This window comes from Oncorhynchus keta, chromosome 22, assembly GCF_023373465.1.
Source record: "Oncorhynchus keta strain PuntledgeMale-10-30-2019 chromosome 22, Oket_V2, whole genome shotgun sequence".
In the NCBI taxonomy this organism is placed as follows: domain Eukaryota; kingdom Metazoa; phylum Chordata; class Actinopteri; order Salmoniformes; family Salmonidae; genus Oncorhynchus; species Oncorhynchus keta.
Genome location: NC_068442.1, coordinates 40,990,294 through 41,016,213, shown reverse-complemented (window position 1 = coordinate 41,016,213; position 25,920 = coordinate 40,990,294). Strand labels below are relative to the sequence as shown.

At 41.9% G+C, this 25,920-nt stretch overlaps 2 protein-coding genes and 1 pseudogene across 2 annotated transcripts; all 3 read right to left on the bottom strand.

The window, feature by feature from the left end:
* Nucleotides 1–1,301: 1,301 nt before the first annotated feature.
* On the bottom strand, nucleotides 1,302–15,405 carry LOC118401502 (vascular cell adhesion protein 1-like). The gene is made up of 10 exons (XM_035799068.2): nucleotides 13,852–15,405; nucleotides 13,243–13,518; nucleotides 11,400–11,690; nucleotides 10,773–11,033; nucleotides 10,291–10,566; nucleotides 8,943–9,212; nucleotides 6,191–6,502; nucleotides 5,588–5,863; nucleotides 3,074–3,334; nucleotides 1,302–2,676 (listed from the first exon to the last, which is right to left on the bottom strand). Exons 1-10 carry the CDS (start codon nucleotides 13,886–13,888, stop codon nucleotides 2,516–2,518), a joined length of 2,421 nt encoding a protein of 806 aa, XP_035654961.1. The 5' UTR covers nucleotides 13,889–15,405; the 3' UTR covers nucleotides 1,302–2,515.
* A 1,261-nt stretch (nucleotides 15,406–16,666) lies between these two features.
* On the bottom strand, nucleotides 16,667–23,221 carry LOC118401501 (vascular cell adhesion protein 1-like). Its single transcript, XM_035799067.1, has 6 exons — nucleotides 23,005–23,221; nucleotides 22,623–22,904; nucleotides 22,133–22,423; nucleotides 21,211–21,468; nucleotides 18,452–18,727; nucleotides 16,667–17,925 (listed from the first exon to the last, which is right to left on the bottom strand). The coding sequence occupies exons 1-6, from the start codon at nucleotides 23,051–23,053 to the stop codon at nucleotides 17,810–17,812; spliced, it is 1,272 nt and encodes a 423-aa protein (XP_035654960.1). The 5' UTR covers nucleotides 23,054–23,221; the 3' UTR covers nucleotides 16,667–17,809.
* A 308-nt stretch (nucleotides 23,222–23,529) lies between these two features.
* LOC118400794 (probable G-protein coupled receptor 88) lies at nucleotides 23,530–24,844 on the bottom strand (annotated as a pseudogene).
* Nucleotides 24,845–25,920: the final 1,076 nt, after the last annotated feature.

The following is a 25,920-nucleotide window of genomic DNA, read 5'->3' as shown; positions in this document are numbered from 1 at the left end:
GCCCCTGATACTTGTTGAAACGTACCCTGGCTTTCCCCACTGCAACAGGAGACCCCAAACCCAAAGCCCCTGATACTTGTTGAAACGTACCCTGGCTTTCCCCACTGCAACAGGAGACCCCAAACCCAAAGCCCCTGATACTTGTTGAAACGTACCCTGGCTTTCCCCACTGCAACAGGAGACCCCAAACCCAAAGCCCCTGATACTTGTTGAAACGTACCCTGGCTTTCCCCACTGCAACAGGAGAGACCCCAAACCCAAAGCCCCTGATACTTGTTGAAACGTACCCTGGCTTTCCCCACTGCAACAGGAGACCCCAAACCCAAAGCCCCTGATACTTGTTGAAACATACCCTGGCTTTCCCCACTGCAACAGGAGACCCCAAACCCAAAGCCCCTGATACTTGTTGAAACGTTGAAACGTACCCTGGCTTTCCCCACTGCAACAGGAGACCCCAAACCCAACCCTGGCTTTGAAACCCCACTGCAACAGGAGACCCCAAACCCAAAGCCCCTGATACTTGTTGAAACGTACCCTGGCTTTCCCCACTGCAACAGGAGACCCCAAACCCAAAGCCCCTGATACTTGTTGAAACGTACCCTGGCTTTCCCCACTGCAACAGGAGACCCCAAACCCAAAGCCCCTGATACTTGTTGAAACGTACCCTGGCTTTCCCCACTGCAACAGGAGACCCCAAACCCAAAGCCCCTGATACTTGTTGAAACGTACCCTGGCTTTCCCCACTGCAACAGGAGACCCCAAACCCAAAGCCCCTGATACTTGTTGAAACGTACCCTGGCTTTCCCCACTGCAACAGGAGACCCCAAACCCAAAGCCCCTGATACTTGTTGAAAACTTTCCCCACTGCAACAGGAGACCCCAAACCCAAAGCCCCTGGCTTTGGCCCCACTGACCCCAAACCCAAACTGATACTTGTTGAAAGACCCTGGCTTTCCCCCTGCCAAACCCAAAGCCCCTGATACTTGTTGAAACGTACCCTGGCTTTCCCCACTGCAACAGGAGACCCCAAACCCAAAGCCCCTGATACTTGTTGAAACGTACCCTGGCTTTCCCCACTGCAACAGGAGACCCCAAACCCAAAGCCCCTGATACTTGTTGAAACGTACCCTGGCTTTCCCCACTGCAACAGGAGACCCCAAACCCAAAGCCCCTGATACTTGTTGAAACGTACCCTGGCTTTCCCCACTGCAACAGGAGACCCCAAACCCAAAGCCCCTGATACTTGTTGAAACGTACCCTGGCTTTCCCCACTGCAACAGGAGACCCCAAACCCAAAGCTCCTATTTCAATGAACAGCTTTTAGTTATGGAAATAAATATTTAATAATGAACATCTCTACAAATGTACATTTCAAACACAATTCATAAAAAATAGGGCACAACATATTCACAACATACAAAGGAGTATGAACAGTCATAAACATAACAAATACATTCTATATAGGCTTTGATTTAAAAACAACCGCTTCTTTAATCACGTACCAAACCGGCTATAATATCCCACAGCAGTAAAGAAAATGGTGTGGGACAAAAATACTCCATGCACATTGCACACATGCAAACACTTCTAATAAGAGTCCACATTAAAGCTGGAATCCTTAATGGTGAAATTGCCACATCCGTTTGCGATATTACATCCACCAAATAAGTTAATGCAAACAACAAACACTGTTTTTTCCCCTGCAGCGGACATGATTGCACGCGTGGAAGAACACCATTTTTTTGTTACTACGACACTCCCCAGCTCTGCTTCGTCAACAAAACAAAAACATGAACAACAGCTGTGGGGGTGGACAGTGGCGCTGTTTCCCCTATATACAAAAAAAGCTATGAGGAAAATACAGTTTACCTTGCTTCTCTATATTACATTACCACAATACTGACTTCACCTATTGTTGGGAAACCACCTTCCCATACTGATATAACAAAGTTAATTTAAACTGTACATTTCAAATGCATTGTAATTAACTCATTAAAAATTTCAACTTTTTATCACAGCAAATGGTATAATTTTGTTTAAAAACATGTAATATATTGCATTCATCCAATAGTTGTGACACTTAGACATCAATGGGTTCAATGAAAGCTGCCAAGAAGTGAAAAAGGAGCAAATAATAGTTAGTTGCAGACATTTAGATGATTAAACATTTGATTGACTTCTAGCTTAGGTTTAATAAAAAATGAAAAACATCCAGAAGACCACATCTCCTTAAAGGTACTTCTCTTTTCCTCTTCCAGTAACATCCAAAGGTCATACGGCCTTGTCCTCTGCCCTTCAACGGAGACCTGACAGTGGGCGGACCTCTCGTCTGTTCCCTCTCCACTCCAGGTAGGTCTGTCCCTTGGTATGCCTCTGCACACAGTGTAAAAGTCATTTTGCCTGAGGAACCACAAAACACTCACCGATGTGATACTCATACAGTACATGGTCATTTTGGTAGCATAAGTGGGGGCCACAATCTGGCTCTGGACCGCAGGTTTTAGACTCCTCTAGTCTATGCAGACCCGGGCTTACACTTTGCCAGCTCATAGAAGCCCTTCCTCCTGGCTCTCCTCAGGTAGTCCAGGATTAGGCCCGTGGTGGTCACCATGATACCCACACAGACAGCAGGAATGACTACGTGGTTCCAGTCTGGTGAAGTACTGGAGTGCTTCTCTGGAGACCAAGGGAAGAGGGGAAGAACAGGGAGACAGTGAGGACGAGACAGATTGGCTAACATTTTAGATTTTATGTTTCAACAGCATTCGAGTCCTCTCAAATGACACCAGTGTTTGTTATTGGTGGATGGAATTTCCTTGGCTTTTGCAAGCTTCACTGTTCTCAAACTACTGTACACTGTTGTCAGGTCTATCTCCGAGTTCACTGTTCCCAATTTCTCAGTTCAACACGAGGTTCAAAGTGGTTTCAAGTAACTGGTTTTATTGTGAATTATATTTCATATAATAATAACAAATATAATAATTATATTTGTGGTGAAGGGAAATAAAGAGCTCTCTTCCTGTTTCTTCTAGCATGCCAAGCTAAAGAGCGAACACTGAACCACATCACTCACCTATGACGTTGATGCTGAAGATCTCGGTCTCATAACCCAGGTCATTGGTAACATTCACCTGGTATAGGCCTGTATCATTGGGCGTAAGGTTAACCAGCAGGAAGTTCCCATCCGGGGAGTAGAGCTCTGTGCCATTATCCAGTTTCCTTAAAACCACAGCAGGTGGGGGGAAACTGACAGAGTGACAGCAGATGGTGACATTTTGGCCTTCCTGCACCTCAGCAGATGGATATATCAGGACTGTTGTGTTCCTAGGAGGTGCTGGACACAAGGAAAGTAGAACACACATCAATGCTGAGGGAAGACACTTGAGACTGCCTTGAGACAACAAAGGATTTTTAAAATTAATAGAGTACAGTTATAGTTTGAAATACTCTACAACATTTAGTCTATTGGCAGTTTACAATGCAACATACAATATTTACATAAAAGTATGTCGACACCCCACTGTCATAGGATGCCACATTTCCAACAAGCCAGTTCGTCAAATTTCTGCCCTACTAGAGCTGTCCCGGTCATCTGGTAAGTGCTGTTATTGTGAAGTGGAAATGTCTAGGGGCAACAAAGGCTCAGCCACGAAGTGGTAGGCCACATAAGCTCGCAGAACAGGACCGCAGAGTGCTGCAATAAAAATTGACTGTCCTCGGTTGCAACACTCACTACCAAGTTCTAAACTGCCTCTGGATGCAACGTCAGCACAAGAACTGTTCGTCAGGAGCTTCATGAAATAGGTTTCCATGGCCGAGCAGCTATACACAAGCCTAAAATCACCATGCGCAATGCCAAGCATCGGCTGGAGTGGTGTAAATCTTGCCGCCGTTGGACTCTGGAGCAGTGGAAACGTGTTCTCTGGCATGATGAATCACCATCTGGCAGTCCGACGGACAAATCTGGGTTTGGCGGATACAAGGAGAACGCTACCTGCCCCAATACATAGTGCTAACTATAACGTTTGGTGGAGGAGGAATAATGGTCTGCGGCTGCTTTTCATGGTTCTGGCTAGGCCCCTTAGTTCCAGTGAAGGGAAATCTTAACGCAACAGCATACAATTATATTCAAAAAGATTCTGTGCCTCCAACTTTGTGGCAACGGATTGGGGAAGGCGCTTTCCTGTTTCAGCATGACAATGTCCCCGTTCACAAAGGCGAGGCGAGGACAATACAGAAATGGTTTGTCAAGATCAGTGTGGAAGAACTTGACTGGCCCGCACAGAGCCCTGACCTCAACCCCATCAAACACCTTTGGGATGAATTGTAACGCTGACTGCAAGCCAGGCCTATTCCCCCAACATCACTGCCCGACCTCACTAATGCTCTTGTGGCTGAATGGAAGCAAGTTCCCAGAGCTATGTTCCAACATCTAGTGGAAAGCCTTCCCTGAAGAGTGGAGGCTGTTATTGCAGCAAAAGGGGGACCAACTCCATTTTAATGCCCATGATTTTGGAATGAGATTTTCGTACAATTACTGTCTGTTACATTGTTGATTACTGAGCAAAATGTGTGAAACTACTGACAACAGTGTGTGAAATATCAATGAGGCATGTTCTATAGAACCCATTATCTAGAATGACTTTATGTAATTTCATGTTGTTGAGTTCCTGTGCAGTGTTAAGTGTGGTATAAGTGTGATATTCTATTTTGGTACAGTGTGACAACACCTCAGCCAATGACGAACTTATAGAGCATGTTCTTAGATACTGACAGCTCCCCAGACGTGGAAAAAGTACTCAATTGGCATACATGAGTAAAAGTAAAGGTACCTTAACAGAAAATGACTCAAGTAAAAGTCACCCAGTAAAATACTACTTGAGTAAAAGTCTAAAAGCATTTGGTTTTAAATATACTTAAGTGTCAAAAGTAAAGGTATAAATAATTTCTAATTTCTTATATTAAGAAAAACACAATTTTCTGTCTTATTTTTTTAAAACAGATAGCCAGGCACACATTCCAACACTCAGACATAATTTACAAACAAAGCATTTGTGTTTAGTGAGTCCACCAGATCAGAGGCAGTGGGGATGACCAGGGATGTTCTCTGTTTAGTGAGTCCACCAGATCAGAGGCAGTAGGGATGACCAGGGATGTTCTCTGTTTAGTGAGTCCACCAGATCAGAGGCAGTAGGGATGACCAGGGATGTTCTCTTGATAAGTGTGTGAATTGGACAATCAAAATGTAAAAAGTACATTATTTCTTTATGAATGTAGAGAAGTAAAAGTTGGCAAAAATATAAGTAGTAAAGTACAGATACCAAAAAAAGTACTTAAATACTTTACACACCTGCAGCTGCCACATGATGATAGAATGGCCACACTCCAACAAATGAGAGCAAATAACAGACCATAAACAAGAAGCAAAAACAAGAGATATGTGGGTGTAGAGAACAGTGACTTCATTGAAGAAGCAAAAAAAAGCTAATCAGGGTTAGGGAAAGTTTACTGTTGTTGCCAGTATGAATCCGTGGGAGCGGAATAAAGACTTGATATGGTGTGTTCTTGCCAGAAGCCTGACACCCACCTTTGACTGTAATGTATGTGCTAGCTCGCTGGCTGCCGAGCTCATTGAAGGCCTCGCACCAGTAGAGAGCAGAATCTGCTAGCAGGGCAGAGGAGAGGGTGAAGGAGGTGGAGAATCTGTTGCTGGACTGGAGTTCTATATCCTGGTCCTCAGAGAGTCTCCTCAGCACCATACGTCCCACCGGAACTCCGTCCGACAGGCAGGACACCGCCACGCTCTCCCCTTCCTTCACCTCGTTGGCTGGGCTCACTGTGATGGTGGTTCCCCTGGGGGCATCTGCACAGCAAACATCAGACTCAGTTTAGGTTTATAAACACAGACATCGGTTATAAACCCTCACTACACAACTGCCATTCACACCTCAAGGACTGAAGTTCGGCATAAAGGATTCCCTAAGTTGCAAGCACCAAGGGGGTGGACAACCCACCATAAACACATGTGATTCAAGCCATTAACTGTTCATGGTCCTCCATTCAGAACACAAACAAACAAAATCCTGTACCACCTTGTGTCTCTCTAGGACCATCCCAATCCTTATCTACCCCACGGCCATAAAAAAAGTTTATGTTTTTTCAGATTTCAATGATCTGTAAAACCACTTACAGTGGAGCTCCAGTACAGTCACTGCCTGCCTCTCTCTCCCACTCTGAGGGACTTCATCCATCTGAAGACTGACTCTGCAGGTGATCTGTCTGCCCTGGTCCTCCGGTCCAATCGAGAAAGAAAGCGTTGACGTCACATTCTGGAGTTCACTGGAATACTGTCCCATCTCGGAGGCTAGCTCGATTTCCCCATCAAGCCACTGGATCTGCAGGAGACTGGCTGGGTAGACGTTGGCTACCGAACAAAAAAAGATGCCAACTCCGTGTTCCAGAAAGGGGCCAGTGTTCTCGATGATAGGGTCCGAGGGGAAAGCTGGGGGAGGAGAGAGAAATGGGTAGATTAAAATATTAGTATGTGACTAAAAGAAGCTGAGACCAGATAGAGATGTGAGCGAGTTAGTCAGGCATGTTGAATGGTAGACTCTGCACTTTGAAGGTTCAAAGATGGGGTGTTTCAAATCCTAATGTTGGGACCTGACAAATTCCCATAAGATACCGTTTAAAAAAAAATGACTTCCAGTAAGGGAGGCATTAATCCACACAACTTGTGAAACATCCCTCTGGATATAATCGTGGGTCAAAGACCTGGAATACAGCAACCCTTACCCCCTTCAACACAATGACATTCACATCTAGGAAATATGAAATGTCTTCACTTCAGTGACCCTGGAGTGTATTTATTATTCTTCACTTCTTGGTGATCCCTCTCCCACATTGAACCAGACTACTGATCCCAGTGCAATCTGACAAAAGCAAACTGGACCTCTACCCATGTTATGTGGGAGAGCAGCATGAATGATCATTCAAGCTTTAAGTCCTACGTTTGGTTTCATAAGAGGAGGAGTATTCTTCTAACCTCCTACAAAGCGTCACTGTACTCTTTCCAAGTCAGTGAAGTGAACCTAAGCATTACCCAAAACTGTGCAAAACAGTTACTGTATCAACATAAACCTATGGCCATGGTCCCACTGAACAAGTGTAAGGCAAGAAAACACACAACCCCAACTAACTTTGTTTTCAACTGGACATTTCCAAATAACCTTGAATTCATCGTATCAATCTGGCATTGGACTTCTGTAAAAAGATGGCTGATGCAAAGCACGTTTCAAAGCAAATACATTGACCTAAACCAAGCCATCTTTCTGATGATGTACAGTGGGAAGAAAAAGTATGTGAACCCTTTGGAATTACCTGGATTTCTGCATAAATTGGTCATCAAATTTGATCTGATCTTCATCTAAGTCAAGACAATGGACAAACATAGTGTGCTTAAACTAATAACACACAAATTATTGTATTTTTCTTGTCTATATTGAATACATCATTTAAACATTCACAGCATAGGTTGGAAAAAGTTATTGAACCTCTAGGCTAATGACTTCTTCAAAAGCTAATTGGGGGTCAGGAGTCAGCTAACCTGGAATCCAATCAATGAGACGAGATTGGAAATGTTGGTTAGAGCTGCCTTGCCCTATAAAAACCACTCACGAAATTTGAGTTTGCTATTCACAAGAAGCATTGCCTGATGTGAACCATGCCTCGAACAAAAGAGATCTCAGAAGACCTAAGATTTAAGAATGGTTGACATGAATAAAGCTCGAAAGGGTTACCAGAGTATCTCTAAAAGCCTTGATGTTCATGAGTCCACGGTAAGACAAATTGTCTATAAATTGAGAAAGTTCAACACTTGCTACTCTCCCTAGGAGTTGCCGTCCTGCAAAGGTAACTGCAAGAGCACAGCGTAGAATGCTCAATGAGGTTAAGAAGAGTCCTAGAGTGTCTAGTAAATACTTATAGAGATCTCTAGAACATGCTAGCATCTCTGTTGATGAGTAAGATATGTAAAACACTAAACAAGAATGGTGTTCATGGGAGGACACCACGGAAGAAGCAACTGATGTTCGTCTGAAATTTGCAAAAGTGCACCTGGATGTTCCACAGCGCTACTGTCAAAATATTCTGTGGACAGATGAAACTACAATTTAGTTGTTTGGAAGGAACACACAACAACACTATGTGTGGATAAAAAAAGGCACAGAACACCAACATCAAAACCTCATCCCAACTGTAAAGTATGGTGGAGCTGCTTTGCTGCCCCAGGGCCTGGACAGCTTGTTATCATCGACGGGAAAATTATTTCCCAAGTTTATCAAGACATTTTGCAAGAGAATGTTAGGCTATCTGTCTGCCAATTGAAGCTCAACAGAAGTTGGGTGATGCAACAGGACAATGACCCAAAACACAGAAGTAAATCAACAACAGAATGGCTTCAACATAAGAAAATACGCCTTCTGGAGTGGCCCAGTCAGAGTCCTGACCTCAGCCCGATTGAGATGCTGTGGCATGACCTCAAGAGAGCAGTTCACACCAGACATCCCAAGAATATTGCTGAACTGAAACAGTTTTGTAAAGCGGAATGGTCCAAAATTTCTCCAGACCGTTATGCAGGTCTGATCCTCAACTACAGAAAATATTTTGTTGAGGTTATTGCTGCCAAAGGAGGGTCAACCAGTTATTAAATCCAAGGGTTCACATACTTTTCCCACCCTGCACTGTGAATGTTTACACGTTGTGTTCAGTAAAGACATGAAAACATATAATTGTTTGTGTGTTATTAGTTTATGTAGACTGTGTTTGTCTATTGTTGCGACCTAGATGAAGATCAGATAAAATTTTATGACCAATTTATGCAGAAATCCAGGTATTTCCAAAGGGTGCATATACCTTTTCTTGCCACTGTATCGTATACTCACAGAAGACCTTGACCTCAGCGTGCTTGGCCTTAATGACAGAGCCACACTTGGCCTCACAGGTGTAGGCTTGCTCGTTGATCAGCCCAAGTGGGCCCAGGTAGAGCTGGGAGAGGGAGTCCTGGGTGTGTGCACGGCTATGGACGGACATGTCCAGCATGCTGCTCCAGTAGAAGGCTGGCTGGGGACAGCCCCAAGCCCGGCAGGAGAGCACCAGGTTGGATCCCATCTCAGCCGTCACCCCCACATCCATCGCCACCTCCAGGGGATACTCTGAGAGAATAAAACCACAGGAGAGAGGATAGATGGCGTTGCAGTTTCTATGCCCAGTTCAATTGAATAGAGAAAAATTCAGTTAAATTTGATTCTGTTCCATTTTCGAAAAATTCTGTTCAGTTAATTGAATTAAATTAAAACTACTATCCTGCAAGAAAAGCTCTTAGCAAAATCAAATATCTCTACATCTTAATCTACAACAGAAAAAACAAGGCAAACATTACAGTGAATTAAGAAGAGTAAACACACATCACAAAGTAAAGTTTCATCACAAAAATAATCTGATGGGTAACACAATGAATATTTTGCCAGAGCCCTCCACTCCACATGATCATCACCAATAGTATTAGAAACATGTACTTTATTTATCAGATTATCTTATCCAGAGCAACTTACAGGAGCAATTATGGTTACATGCCTTGCTCAAGGGCATATCAGCAGCTCCTGTACTTATCTCATCTTACCTGGAGGTGTGAAGCCTATCCTCAGAGTGAAAATAGCAGCAATCCACATTGGAGAGTCCCTCAAATGTCTGTATGAGTGTGAACAGATCATTTACTATTTCTGCTATCTGCTATGCCACTGTTCTATGGCTCTTCTACCCAGAGGGGAACCTACTGGCTTGGTGACGCAACACTGTTTGCTCCCCAGAGAATGTGGGTTATCAGTAAGTTTACTAAGACAAATTCCCTGTTTACGATAGAACGTGCCTCTTACCTGTACATTACTAAAGTAACATTCTGTTCATTCTTATAGCTCAACTGAAGGACAACCACCCAGACATACTGGTGACCTTTTTGCAGAACAACAGGGCATACTGTATTTAGGTTACATTTTACATTGAAATATATTATACAGCTACTTTGGTAATTATATGTAATACACTGAAACAAGGCAACTATTTTGAAAAATAATTTGGCCAGTTTCCATTATTAGAATCCTGCCCTTGTTTAATGTACAAAGCTGAAATTACATAATTTGACTCTGGTAACTAAAGTAGTTATAGTAACTACTGTGCAAAAGCATAAAGTCAACTTAAAATGTAATATTACCCAAATGTTTAAAAAAATCTCACCTTCAACAGAGAGCAAGGCGCTGACCTTCTGACTGCCATGTTCATTGAAGGCCTGGCACTGGTAGAGAGCAGAGTCTGCTAGCAGGGCAGAGGAGAGGGTGAAGGAGGTGGAGAATCCGTTGCTGGACTGGAGTTCTACATCCTGGTCCTCAGAGAGTCTCCTCAGCACCATACGTACCACCGGAGCTCCGTCCGACAGGCAGGACACCGTCACACTCTCCCCTTCCTTCACCTCACTGGCTGGGCTCACTGTGATGGTAGTGTTGGTTGGGGGAGCTGCCAGAAGGGAAATCATCCAGGATAGAGAGCACAAGACAAAACTTTAGCTTGCTAGTTTAGACATTGTTTTATTGAGATTGCTCCTCCAAACATACTTTTTAGACAAAGCAATAAAGATTACTCCTAACTATTAAACTATCTAGTGACACCAAACAGTAATGATCCAAAATACAAAACTAAGGGGAAATTCAAAGTCATCCTACCTTGAACAATGACGTTCACGCTGGCTGTGCTGTTTCCAATGGTGTTGCTCACCACACACTCATATTGACCAGCATCCACCAGTGTCATCTCTGTAAGGACAAGCTCCTCGCTCTGCCCCACAATAACAGCCTGTCCATCTGGACCAATGGCCTTCCACTGTGTATCTGGTCTGGGGTTCCCTTCAGCATGGCATGACAATGTGAGACTGGAGCCAACTCTCACAGCAGTCAGCTCAGATATTGATATATTCTGTGGCGCATCTGGAGAAAATAAAGAGCACATTTTTGATGTGGTTGTTGTAGGTAGGTCTCAATCTAATCCTTATTCATTCAATTGAGACATTGTTAATTGCTAAACTGCACATGGTAAGTGTATCTTTTGAATTCAAAATATTATTTGTTGACGTTATAAAAGTTAAATTCCAAATGTTTCCAAACTCTATAGAAGTTCAATTGAACTAGTTGTCCTGGGTGTGTGATTTTCCTTTTGTGAGGGTGGAGACAGAACTCTCAATTTCTAACACATATAAACAGAAATGAATCACACAGCTGACCAAATTCCGCAAGATTTTACACTGGGTTAACAGAGATTACCCTTTGTCTAACAGTTATACTTTAGTAACTTACAAAGCACTGTGAGAGATACGGTGGTTTCCTTGGTCTTCTCTTCATCAGGCACACCATCCTGATCGTGAGAGGCTCTGCATGTGATGCTTGTCTCTTTGTCCTCTGGGGTAGGAGTGAACCTGTAGGTAGATACAACGGACTCTGCGTCTGTCTGGAGCATGCTGTCTCCTCGCAGCCACTCAAGTCGCAGGTGCTCCACGGGATAAGCATCTATCACCTCACATGTCAGAGTGTTGGACTGGCCCAAGAGAAGATGGTCGTAGCCTGATATGACAGGTGCCTCTGGAAATGCTGTAATATCAAATGTCGATCGTAGGGCAGCTACACATGTTTGACATTGAAATTCGTAGACCTCCGTTCAACATGTACAGTGCCTTCAGAAAGTATTCATACTCCTTTATTTATTCTACATCTTGTTGTTACAGCCTGAAATCAAAATGGATTAAATATATATATTTTTTTACCACCCACATACACACAATAACCCATAATGGCAAAGTGAAAACATGTTTTTAGATAGTTTAGCACATCTATTGAAACTAAAATGCATCTCTAATTTACCTAAGTAATACATGTTAGAATCACTGTCGCCAGTGATTATATCAGTTTTGAGTCTTTCTGGGTAAGTGTTTAAGAGCTTTGCACACCTGAATTGTACAGTATGTGTACATTATATAAACGGTCTTAAAACTGGTTGTTCATTGCTTGACAGCCATTTTCAATTCTTGCCATAGACTTTCAAGCTGATTTAAGTAAAAACTGTAACTAGTCCACTTAGGAACATTCAATGACATCTTGGTAAGCAACTCCAGTGTATATTTGCCTTGTGTTTTATGTTCTTGTCCTACTGAAAGGTGAATTTGTCTCCCAGTGTCTGTTGGAAAGCAGACTGAAACAGGTTTTCCTCTAAGATTTTGCCTGTGCTTAGCTCTATTCCATTTATTTGTATTAATAAAAACTCTGTAGACCTTGCTGTTGACATGACAAGCAAACCCATAACATGATGCAGCCACCACCATGCTTGAATATGCTACTCAGTGATGTGTTGGATTTGCCCCAGACGTAATGCTTTGTATTCAAGAAGTAAAGTACATTTCTTTGCCACATATTTTGCAGTTTTACCTTAGTGCCTTATTTCAAACAGGATGCATGCTTTGGAATATTTGTATTCTGTTCAGGCTTCCTTCTTTTCACTCTGTCATTTAGGTTAGTATTGTGGAGTAACTACAATGTAACTCCTCAGTTTTCTCCTATCACTCTGTAACTGTTTTTATGGGGTATTGTGTGTCGTTCACTGACACAAAACCCAAATTTAATCAATTTTAAATCCAGGCTGTAACAAAACAAAATGTGGAAAAGTCAAGGGGTGTAACTACTTTCTGAAGTCACTGTAGAACTGATTCAATTGGACTGATTAAATTCCCTAATGAATTAAGTTACATACGGCTGATTTTATAATACGTTGTGTGATTATTAAAGTATTAATAAACAATTTATTGATCCATTCATAATATAATAATATAATAATATATGCCATTTAGCAGATGCTTTTATCCAAAGCGACTTACAGTCATGTGTGCATACATTCTACGTATGGGTGGTCCCGGGAATCGAACCCACTACCCTGGCATTACAAGCGCCATGCTCTACCAACTGAGCTACAGAAGGACCAGCATTCACATTTCATTTATAAACATTTATAAGTATGATAAGCATTACAATTCAATAGCATTCATAATATTTATAATAATCATTGACAAACTTATAAGCATTCATGTGCATTTTATATTGGCTAATTACAATGGTTTATGATGGCTTACTGAATCAAGTTTAATGGACTTACAGTACACTTTGACAACCACACGCTGTTGTTTGGTCAATGCTCCGCAACTGACTTTGCAGAGAAGTATGTCATCATGTACTGTCATCACAGGGTCAAAGGCCGCCACGGATTCCGATCCTGAGGTGTGTATTTTAGCAAACATGGGCTTATCCCCCAGCAAAGCCCAGGACATAGTAACCTTTTCGTTACAATCCTTCACCGAACATCGCAGCTCCTGCCTATCACCAACTCTGAAAAATGCACTCTTTGGTTTTAGCTCCACATGAAATGCAAAGGCTGAAATGTAAAATAAGAATGAATTAGAATTCCCATTCATAATCATTAACACATAACAGTAACTATAAAGTAGTCTAAGGAACGCTGAGGTCATGACAGTCAATTTTATTATTAGTCATAAGGTAATAGTATTAGTAAGGTATTAGTAAATTATAATATTTAGCCTACTATGGCTGCATATGTAAATATCGTCAAGTACAATACTGACAAGCCTAGCCATAATCATATTAAAATGCATGAAACACAGTAGGCTTCTTACAGTATATAGATTGAAGACAAGTCACACTGATTGTAAAGTATAAATCTGTTGGAATGATAGGAATATAAGCTTACCTGTTACTGGTAGTATCACTATCCATAACAGAGACATTGAGCTAGACTGTAAATTTCCTTAGTCCTCCTTTGTTATGCTGTGGATGTTGTGTCTGGTCTGCCCAGTGTCCAGATCCAGAGCCTGTGGATTTATTACTTGTAATAGGGGGGATACAAACAGGGGGAAAATATATATTTAAAACACCCCCTTAAAATACCAAGGATGAATTCCCCCACTCTTTGAGTGGCCTCTAGTCTCTGTCTCTGTCTCTGTCTCTGTCTCTCTCTCTCTCTCTCTCTCTCTCTCGCTCTTCTTTCTCTCTCGCTCTTCTTTCTCTCTCTCTTTGTCTGGTTTGGTTGTGAATGACAACCCCCTCTGCTGGTTTAAATGGAACACAAGATGGTTTCCTTTAAAACGCGATTAAATTATATTTTAGCAGAGGAGCAAGATATTTGAGATCCCTCTGAAAATCACAGACATGATATGTTAACTAACATAGACATATTTATGTATTTTATCTGTCTGGCTGCCTGCCAAGTATTTTTTTTAATTGAATTTAACCAGACAAGTCTTATTTACAATGACAGCCTCTCCTAACCCGGATGACGCTGGGCCAATTGCTCAATGGGACTCCCGATCACAGCCAGGGATTGAACCAGGGTCTGCAGTGATGCCACTAGCACTGAGATGCAGTGCCTTAGACCACTGCACCATTAGGTAGCCTAAATATATACAACACGTATTGAGCTAAATTAAATCTCCATTAACATAAATATGTGTATGGTTTACCACCTAAATGCAGAATTAAGTATACCCATAGCAATATAACTAGAATGTATTTCTAGGACAACACCAATGCATCTGATGATATAGATGTCCATGTGATGAGACCAGTCTGATTTACAGACCAGTATCCTCTCATATACAGTGGATTTAGAAAGTATTCAGATCCCTTGACATTTTCCACATTTTGCTACGTTACAGAGTTATTCTAAAATTGAATCCATAGTTTGCCCCTCATCAATCTACACACAATATCCCATAATGACCAAGCAAAAACAGATTTTTAGAAATTTTTGTAAATCTATTAAAAATACAAATCTGAAATATCACATTTACATAAGTATTCAGAACCTTTACTCCGTACTTTATTGAAGCACCTTTGGCAGCGATTACAGCCTTGAGTCCTCTTGGGTATTACGCTACAAGCTTGGCACACCTGTGTTTGGGGAGTTTATCCCATTCTTCTCTGCAGATCCTCTCAGGTCCTGTCAGGTCCTGTCAGGTGGGATGGGGAGTGTCGCTGCACAGCTATTTTAAGGTTTCTCCAGAGATGTTTGATCGGGTTCAAGTCCGGGCTCTGGCTGGGCCACTCAAGGACATTCAGAGACTTTTTCCGAAGCCATTCCTGCGTTATCTTGGCTTGTGCTTCGGGTCATTGTCCTTTTGGAAGGTGAACCTTCACCCAAGTCTGAGGTCAAGAACACTCTGGAGCAGGTTTTCATCAAGGATCTCTCTGTAGTTTGCTCTGTTCATCTTTCCCCATCCTGCCTGGTCTCGCAGTCCCTGCCACTGAAAAACATCCCTACAGCATGATGCTGCCACCACCATGCTTCACTGGATAACAGCTGCACCCCACCCCCAAATTACTTCCCGCGGCTATGGTCAGGCGCCTTTTGGATCGTATGAAATTGCTGTGGTATCTCAATGAGATTTCAGGGGTGCTGGAGGGTGTGGAAGAGCACTGCCCTGGTATAGAATGTACACTCAAAATCAGTATTACTTGTTGAAAAACAGACACAGAGAGAGTCTAGTACACAGAGTGCTCCGTGTTCATCCATTTTTATAATAACTTTTAGCTAGCTGAGTGCACAAAGTTTCTTCAGGAATGTCCTTTTCTTGTTGTTTTGTTTTAAAATCTCAAATTGATAAAGTGAATCCGCTGATTCTCTTCACCGCAGATCTAACCCATCACACCCCTCTTCAAGAGGGTCACTACGCTCCAGATCGCCTTATGTGCTCAGAGGTCCTTGATGACGATCTACCCCATCAATACCCCATGATCTATTTTAAATGTAAGACTATGTTGCATATTTAAAATTAAATTGGTGACTATGGAAACAAATAGAAATGTGATTAACAATATTTTCAATATCCAACTTTATCCTCTGCAATACTTTTTACAGTAGGTAATAAGCTGTAGCTTTTCGTGGAGAAAATATATCAAACACATTGATTGCAATCTGGTATGAAACAATCAGAAGCAAATCGAAGGACCTCTTGGACTTCCTTGAATTGTTGTTATATCTGGATTACTATTCATATCATGGAAATCTTCTTGCTTCAAAACATTACAAAAATATAACACGTGTGTGTTTGAGGTGGGGGAGAAGGGCACCGATCATATTTGCAATAGAGATGGTGTAGGATTACAGTAAAACCCATACACAACCTACGCTGTAGACTTTCTGGTAAGGTTCCTGGTTTCTGGTAAATCCTTCCATTGAACACAAGCATTCCATTTATTTACGTTTGATTGTTAAGAACAACCTGTTATCTTCACAATATACACTGAGTGTTCAAAACATTAGGAATATCTTGCTAATATTGAGTTGAACCCCCTTTTCCCTCAGAACAGCCTCAATTCTTGCGGGACTGAGTGGCGAGCGGTCAAAGGCACTGCATCTCAGTGCTAGAGGCATCACTAGATGTTCGATCCCGGGCTGTATCACAGCCAGACATTGAATATCCCTTTGAGCATGGTGAAGTTTTTAATCACACTTTGGATGGTGTTAGGTTCTAACTTTTCAGAGTAAATAACTCACGGACACTAGAGAAGCTTAACCAAGTTTAATTATTCCCAAAGGGTCATTACAGGTGTATTCAGACAAAATAACATTTCTCACCATCACAATTATATATACCTCACTTTAGACACTCCTCCAGCTCTCCAATCCTTACATCTTATGGTTCCACAGGAAGAGAGTAATAGGGTAATAAACCATTATTACTCCCTTCAGGGGATCTGACCTCAATCCCTCCTTCGCCCAATCCACAGATATCCATCTGCTCCTCCTGTACACACAACACATTCCAAAGCCATTTCTTTCTACAGAAAACAATTAACTTCTGACATAAAACCCAGTCTCTTTCACTCCTTATATTCAATGCTTATGATAATTTATTTAATATCTCAATGTTCAGAGTTCATCCCGAATCCAACAATGGTGTATCAATACACCCAGTCACTACAAAGATACAGGCTTCCTTCCTAACTCAGAGTTTAATGGCTGTGATAAGAGAAAACTGAGGATGGATCAACAACTCCAAAATACTAACCTAAATGACAGAGGGAAAAGCAGGAAGTCTGTACAGAATAAACATTTTCCAAAACATGCATCCTGTCTGCAAAAAGGTGCTAAATTAAAACTGCAAAACATGTGGTAAAGAAATGAACTTCATGTCCTGAATACATAGCGTTATGTTTGGGGCAAATCCAACACAAAACATCACTAAGTACCACTCTTCCTATTTTTAAGCATTGTGGTAGCTGCATCATGTTATGGGTATGCTTGTAATCAGCAAGGACTAGGGAGTTTTTTGGGTTAAAAAGAAACGAAATAGAGTTAAGCACAAGCAAAACCCTAGAGGAAACCCTGGTTCAGTCTGCATTCCTAAAAACAAGGCCAAATATACACTGCAGTTGCTTACCAAGACAACATTGAATATTCCTGGGTGCCCTAGTTAGAGTTTGGACTTAAATCGGCTTTAAAAAAAACTATTTCATCTATTTTGAATTCAGGCTGTAACACAACAAAATGTGGAATACATTATTAAGGGGTATGAATACTTTCTGAAAGTACTGTACATTAATCGCTGTTAAACTCTGCTGTATGAATTGATAATAAGGCACTCTGGTTGAGACCATCTGAATGGCTCCAGATTAGATCCCACACAGTGAGGTGATTTAAGGTAGCATCACTTCAGCCGTTTAGCTAACATGAATCCTGCCACGAGGCCTCCTGTGATTCCGATGACAAGACCGCCAGCCACTGCACCCACCATCTGAGTGAACACCTTAGACTCGGGCTCCGCTGCAGGCACAACAGAGGGACACCACATTTAAATAACATGGCATTTTAGGGAATGTAGTACAAGTAGTGCAAAAGCCTGTATTACTAAGCCGTTTAAAGATGTGGAACTGGCAATATGAACAGCAGTAAGGTTTGACTGGTTAGTCTCCATGTAGAAACCTCCACGTTTCCTTTTTACAAATGACTATCAATCTATAAATCAGTTCTCTTTAACCACTTAATTCCTTGATAGCATTTTTTATTTACTTATACCAGGGCTCTCCAACCCTGTTCCTGGAGAGATACCGGCCTCTAGGTGTTCACTCTAATCTAGCGCACCTGATTCTAATAATTAACTGGTTGATAAACTGAACCAGTTAGTTACAACTGATGTTGGATTGAAAACAGGACAGGAGCTCTCCAAGAAGAAGGTTAGAGAGTCTTGACTTATACATAGACTGGTAATTTTGTGAATCAATATACATTTATTGATGGAGGAAATCATTACAAGGCAGCAAATATGACAACACGGGTGGCTATTACGTACCTTGAACAGAGGCGGTATAGAATGCTCTCTCTGTTTTCCCACTGTGGTGAATCACTCTACACTCATAGATGCCTTGGTGGTGCTCTTGGAAGTTATCTATGATTAAATGGCTGTTTGTAACCATGGCCTCCTTGGGTAGGGCCATATCTGGGATTCTGGTCCAGATGTACTGTTTGGCTTTGGGGTACATGTCTGACAAGCAGGTAAGGTTCAGCTGAACCCCATAGGAAATGGCCTGCAGTGGGAAGGACTGGATACTTGTGTTTGCTGGTCCGTCTGCAAAGATCAAACAAATGTTGTTAAAAATGCATAGATAATATGAAAGTATTTACACTGAACAAAAATTGTATATTTCAATTTCAAAGATTTTGCTCTGTTACAGTTCATATAAGGAAATCAGTCAACTGAAATATATTAATTAGGCCCTTATCTATGGATTTCACATGACTGGGAATACAGTTGTGCATCTGTTGGTCACAAATACCTTTAAAAAAAGGTAGGGACGTGGATAAGAAAACCAGATAGTATCTGTGTGACCACCATTTGCCTCATGCAGTGCGACACATCTTGTTTGCATATAGTTGATCAGGCTGTTGATTGTGGCTTGTTGTCCCACTCCTCTTCAATGGTTGTGCAAAGTTGCTGGATATTGGTGGGAACTGGAACACGCTGTCGTACACGCCAATCCAGAACATTCCAAACATGCTCAATGGGTGACATGTCTGGTGAGTATGCAGACTATGAAATAATTGGGACATTTTCAGCTTCCAGGAATTGTGTACCGATCCTTGCGACATGGGGCCGTGCATTACCATGCCGAAACATGAGGTGATGGCGACGGATGAATGGCACGACAATGGGCTTCAGGATCTTGTCACATTATCTCTGTGCATTCAAATTGCCATCGACAAAATGCAATTGTGTTCGTTGTCCGTAGCTTATGCTTTCCCATACCATAACCCCACTGCCACCATGGGGCACTCTGTTCACAACGTTGACATAAGCAAACCGCCCGCCCACACGTCTGCCATCTACCCCATACAGTAGAAACCGGGATTAATCCATAAAGAACACAAATCTCCAGCATGCCAGTGACCATCGAAGGTGAGCATATGCCCACTGAAGTCGGTTACGACGCCGAACTGCAGTCAGGTCAAGACCCTGGTGAAGATGACAATGAGCTTTTCAGAGTAAATGCATGCAGATGAGCTTCCCTGATATGGTTTCTGACAGTTTGCACAGAAATTCATTGGTTGTGCAAACCCACAGTTTCATCAGCTGTCCGGGTGGCTGGTCTCAGATGATCCCGCAGGTAAAGAAGACGGATATGGAGGTCCTGGGCTGGCGTGGTTACACGTGGTCTGCGGTTGTGAGGCTGGTTGGACATACTGCCAAATTACCTAAAACTATATTGGAGGTGGCTTGCAGTATAGAAATTAACATTAAATTATCTGGAAACAACTCTGATGGACATTCCCGCAGTCTGTGTTGCCGATTGCACGCTCCCTTAAAACTTGAGACATCTGTGGCATTGTGTTGTGTGACAAAAGTGTACATTTGAGTGGCCTTTTATTGTCTCCAGCACAAGGTGAACCTGTGTAATGATCATGCTGTTTAATCAGATTCTTGATATACCACACCTGTCAGGTTGATGAATTATCTTGGCAAATGAGAAATGTTCACTAATAAGGATGTAAACAAATTTGTGTATGAAAATTTGAGAGAAATAAGCTTTTTGTGCATGTGAAAAATTTCAGGGATATTTTTTTTCAGCTCATGAAACATGGGACCAACACTTTACATGTTGTGTTTACATTTTTGTTGAGTACACATGTCAAAATGCTGTCATTTGTAAATGCAAGTAGTACAATTATGAATCAAACGATGATGCGGACACGGTCAACCACTCACCACTGCGACCTGTATGCTCTAGACAGCTGGCCCTCGCTACATATTCATCGCCAGACCCACTGGCTCCAGGTCATAAAGCTCCGCCTTATCTCAGCTCACTGGTGACGATAACCAGCACTATAGCATAGCAAACTATAGCACTCGCTCCAGCAGGTATATCTCACTGGTCATCCCCAAAGCCAACACCTCTTTGGCCGCCTTTCCTTCCAGTTCTCTGCTGCCAATGACTGGAACGAATTGCAAAAATCGCTGAAGCTGGAGACTTATATTTCCCTCACTAACTTTAAGCATCAGCTATCTGAGCAGCTAACCAATCGCTGCAGCTGTACATAGCCCATCTGTAAATAGCCCACCCAATCTACTGACCTCATCCCTATATTGTTTTTATTTACTTTTCTGCTCTTATACACACCAGTATTTCTACTTGCACATCACGATCTGCACATCTGTCACTCCAGTGTTAATATGCTAAATTGTAATTACTTCCCTACTATGGCCTATTTATTGCCTTACCTCCTGACGCCATTTGCACACACTGTATATAGACTTTCATTTTTTTCCTATTGTGTTATTGACTGTACACTTGTTTATTCCATGTGTAACTCTGTGTTGTTGTCTGTGTCACACTGCTTTGCTTTGCTTTATCTTGGCCAGGTCGCAGTTGTAAATGAGAACTTGTTCTCAACTGGCCTACCTGGTTAAATAAAGGTGAAAAAAAGACATTGTCATAACAATTAGCGTGGGGATATTATTACAGTTCCAGTACCATCAGATAAGGTATCTTAAGCTTAGCAATGTGGAACCCCTGCTTGTTGGCCCCTGGCTAGAGTAGTTAGTAGAACACTTACATTGCACCTCCAGTTTCATCTCTTCCTTTGCCTCGGACACCACGTTCTTGGCCACACACTGGTAAACCCCTTGGTTGCTGCGGTGTAGCCGGCCCGTGACATTTCCTTGTGCATGTCGATGCAGATTCTTGGGCCACAGCTCCCCTTTTCTCTCCCACTCAATAGTAGGGGTGGGGTTGCCGTCACTTCTACAGCTCATCACCACTTCCTCCTCTTCCATCCCAGATGAGGAAGCACTGATTTTGATCTTAGGTGCATCTGGAACACAACAACACGTTACTATGAGATATCTGAGGACATATCATATTATCATATTGCTTCAGGATCTATCTGATCCTGTCTGATCTACATGAGTGCCCAGGGAGTGGCGCCTTGAGGGCGATTAGTAATTCAGCATAAGTCAAGCAGTTCAATAGCTCAAGGATTAAGTGTACTGTACTGCCATCAAGGTTGGAAGGAGACATCTTTGAACACAGTGAATCATTTCGGTAACACTCTACTGAGAGCATCCAGATACAATGGTTTCTAACCTGTTAAAAGCCGTCATTGAAAATAAGAATATGTTCTTAACTGACTTGCCTGGTTAAATAAAGGTAAAATTAAAACAAAAAATTTTTAAATGTAGGAGCCTTTATAATGTCTTATAACAAGTCTTATTTGCTATGTTTCTCTATGTGTAACATTTTCTGACATCCCAAACTGGCTGGCATTTTAGTCCAGATCATTAGGATTATAAGACATTATAAAGGGGTTCAAACATACTCATGACAAGTCTTACACTGCATAGCTGCATCATAATGCATTATACATGGATGCTTTCAGTAACGTGTTAGCATTATTTATTCACAAACTAACTAGGGACTATCACTAAGACACCAAATACCCATTCTGAAGTGAATCGGAATTGTAATAAGGTACTCACAGTGTATGTCGAGACAGTAAGAAACCTGTTTTGAGTTATTTCTCATGTCTGCTTTCACTTCACAGGTCAGACTCTTCCCAGTATAGTCCCTCAGGGCAGTGAGAGTCAGTGTGTCCGACACGTTAGCTGCATCCAAAGTCTGCTGAGTTTCATCTTTAAGAAGCTCACTTCCTAGATACCAGCTTATGTGGACACTGTCAACGTGGTCAAATGCATCAACACTGCATGTTACATCACAAGCCACATTTTCCGTCAAAATACTTGACATCACCAACACAGGTTGACTAAAAGCTGTAAAATCAGAGAGAAGTTGATGGAGAGTGATTTTGCTCTTTCACACGATGGCAAAACAAGTTATTTAGGCCTTGGCTAAAGTAGACTAGCATTATAATTTACAGTGTAAATATGTCAAACTATTCAAGACATTACTCAAGGCATTGACAGTAGTTTTTGAGGTTATGTCATCACATGCTACAATTATTCTACTTACCATAGACAGTCATCTTGACAGATTTGAGTTTTTTCTCTGAACTGCCATCGCACTTTGCATCACAGGTATATCGACCCGCATCCTCAATCTTCACGTTGGAAAATTTGAGAGTGCTGTTTTTGGTTCGCATACGATCAGAGTCAGTAGTAGCTCTTGTCCAGCTGAACTGTGGTGTCTTACAACTACCAACGCAAGCACAGGTGAACTGGAAGGCTGAACCTGCTAGCACAAATACCTCATTCCCAGGAGGTGAAATGGCGACTTCTTCTATCTGACTACAGACTACAAAACAACAATACATACATTAATTGAATACATAAAATATCCAAAGCATAAATGGAATTAATAATATGAATTTATTGATCAGAGAAAATATGTTTACCTGTGACATGGAAGAAGGCACACAGTTGAAGAAGTTGCATCTTTTTCATATCCAGTTAGAATATTGAGCTTGAATGTAAAGTTTTGCTGCAGAGCTTGGCCACTCGATGTGCAAGGTCCACCCTTTACTTTAAAAAGACTGGACATTCCATGATTCTGAAAAAGGGCTAAGCTAGATCTTTTCCTGTTATTATGGGCTCCTTAAGTCATTTCCAAATGGAAACAATGATGGCGTCAGGAAACCGTGTGTGTGTGTGTGTGTGTGTGTGTGTGTGTGTGTGTGTGTGTGTGTGTGTGTGTGTGTGTGTGTGTGTGTGTGTGTGTGTGTGTGTGTGTGTGTGTGTGTGTGTGTGTGTGTGTGTGTGTGTGTGTGTAAGTCAAAGTGAAAGTGATGATAAAGAAGCCCCTAGTCTCCTGTAATGGCCAGATGTGACACAAAGTTTTGCACTTAAAAATGTTGCTTTATTAAAATGAACACAAACTGATTTACAATTAGCATATAACACTATTACAACCATGGTCCATAAAACAGTATATTGAAAAATACATGAGACTAGACAAACTAGTGTTATACACAATGTTTTTACAAATATTTGACTAATTTGTTGAGTGTGCTTCCAGTTGACAGTGTATTCCATAATGGACCTACAGAATAACGCTGTAACAGCATCACTAACATTTTCCAATTGAGAGTAACATTATAGTGTTTCTAAAACACTGTAGTAGCTGTATCCTTACAATAACCAATGTCATAGCAGTTCAGATTATGTTCAATTCATCTCGGCCAAAAATGTGACTATTTTGTCTTGGGAGAAGCTGAGATATTGTATTCATGGTAATGGGCTCAACTCCAACTGCAGACCCTCTCCAAAATTCTCCCTTGAGCACAGATCTGAAATATTTTCTAAACTCCTCGTTCTTCCACGTGTAGAGAAATTGGTTTGTAACAAAGATAGTGCAGAAACTAATCCATGAACATGTCCCAAGTGCCAATGGAACCGTGGTAAAAAAAAAAGTGCTGTTAATAACACCCGGAAATGGGGCTTTGTAGTGAGGATGAATATGAAACACACTGCCAACACGTAGAACCCCCAACGTTTGTCCTTTCTGGGGAGCGAATAGGGAAGGTTATTTGCGATAAGAAAATGTAATATGTTGACCCTCTTCATACTCATCTGCACCCTTCGAAATATTTAGAAATAACAATACAAAACAACCATTGTCTGACCAATAATAGTCAACACCAGGGTACCAGCTTCAAATGGGTCAGAGAGAATGGGCTTCCCTCCATTGAGCAGTGATGCTGCGGAAGCAGGGAGATATGAGCATCCTTCCTGTGGGTACCGCGAAGACGTGATCCAGGGTAGAAGAAATCCCAGCGCCGAATGCCAAGACGCAATTAGCATTCATTATGTGTGTCTTTTTTTGGTAGATGGGCAGATACGTCGCTGGTGATTTGGTAATCAACCCGTATCGATTGACAGCTATGAGGGAATGGGAGAAAAGAGAAGTGATGCCGAGGAATAGGCGCGCATCTTTGAAGGCTTGGTACCCAGCCGGAAAAGGACTACCAGAAGAAATCTCCACTGCCTCGTGCGGCATCCAAATCGCGCACACCAACAGTTCGGCTATTCAGCCGTTCACAATGAACGCATTACTAGCCGTTCGAAGTTTCTTAAATGTCTTGACCAGGTAGACAACCAAAAGGTTTAAAATTGTCCCAGACAAGCACATGAGAGAATAGACTGCCGCAAGGTTGATTTTGCATTGTGTCCCACATCGCAGTCTATCAGTTGCGCCGATTCGTTTGGCATGTTTGAAGAATAAAAAAGGTTTTTCATACGAAAGGATGAAAAGGAGTCCTTATGCAATATTGTTTATGCCAATCTCCTATTCAGTGGATATGTTCCCCATGTTAATGCGGCAGTGATACAGTTGCATGGGGGGTAATAGACTATGCGCGCAGCGCGCCTGTGGTGATGCTACAGAGTGCAGACACTAGCTCAACAAAGACCTATAAGAAGAATGGAGCAGCACGCAGGTTGATGTTAACACTTAGCCTACACATCTAGCCTATTGCACCCAGCGTGTTCATTAATATTGAATGATTTCCAGATACTGAAATAACTAGAAGCGCAAATAGGCAGGGACTGATTAATGCAGGCAGGGTAAACAGGGGAAGGCCCTGGGCCCAGGCCAAAAGAGGGCCCAATAGGCAAAAAATAAAACAATAAACAAATATATACAGTATATATTATATATACAGTATACAGTTGAAGTTGGAAGTTTACATACACCTTAGCTAAATACATTTAAAATCAGTTTTTCACACTTTAGTCCTAGGAACAATTATGTCTTAGGTCAGTTAGGATCACCACTTTATTTTAAGAATGTCAGAATAATAATAGAGAGAATTATTTATTTCGGCATATATTTCATTCATCACATTCCCAGTGGGTCAGAAGATTACATACACTCAATTAGTATTTGGTAGCATTGCCTTTAAATTGTTTAACTTGGGTCAAACTTCCCACAATAGGTTGGGTGAATTTTGGCCCATTCCTCCTGACAGAGCTGGTGTAACTGAGTCAGGTTTGTAGGCCTCCTTGCTCGCACACACTTTTTCAGTTCTGCCCACAAATGTTATATAGGATTGAGGTTGGGTCATTGTGATGGCCACTCCAATAGCTTGACTTTGTTGTCCTTGAGCCATTTTGCCACAACTTTGGAAGTATGTTTGGTGTCATTGTCCATTGGGAAGACCCATTTGCAACCACGCTTTAACTTCCTGACTGATGTCTTAAGATGTTGTTTCAATATATCCACATAATTTTCCTACCTCATGATGCCATGCATTTTGTGAAGTGCACCAGTCCTTCTTGCAGCAAAGCACCCCCACAACATGATGCTGCCACCC

Bases quoted from the DNA above. Each gene is read 5' to 3' on its own strand.
- LOC118401501 (XM_035799067.1), bottom strand. From the start codon at position 23,053: ATGAAAAAGATGCAACTTCTTCAACTGTGTGCCTTCTTCCATGTCACA. The intron at 22,905-23,004 runs GTAAACATATTT...GTTGTTTTGTAG, and splicing joins TGCCTTCTTCCATGTCACAG to TCTGTAGTCAGATAGAAGAA. The intron at 18,728-21,210 runs GTAAGTGTTCTA...TGATCTTTGCAG, and splicing joins GATGAAACTGGAGGTGCAAT to ACGGACCAGCAAACACAAGT.
- LOC118401502 (XM_035799068.2), bottom strand. From the start codon at position 13,888: ATGTCTCTGTTATGGATAGTGATACTACCAGTAACAG. The intron at 10,567-10,772 runs GTAGGATGACTT...CCCTTCTGGCAG, and splicing joins CGTGAACGTCATTGTTCAAG to CTCCCCCAACCAACACTACC. The intron at 2,677-3,073 runs GTGAGTGATGTG...CTTGGTCTCCAG, and splicing joins CTTCAGCATCAACGTCATAG to AGAAGCACTCCAGTACTTCA.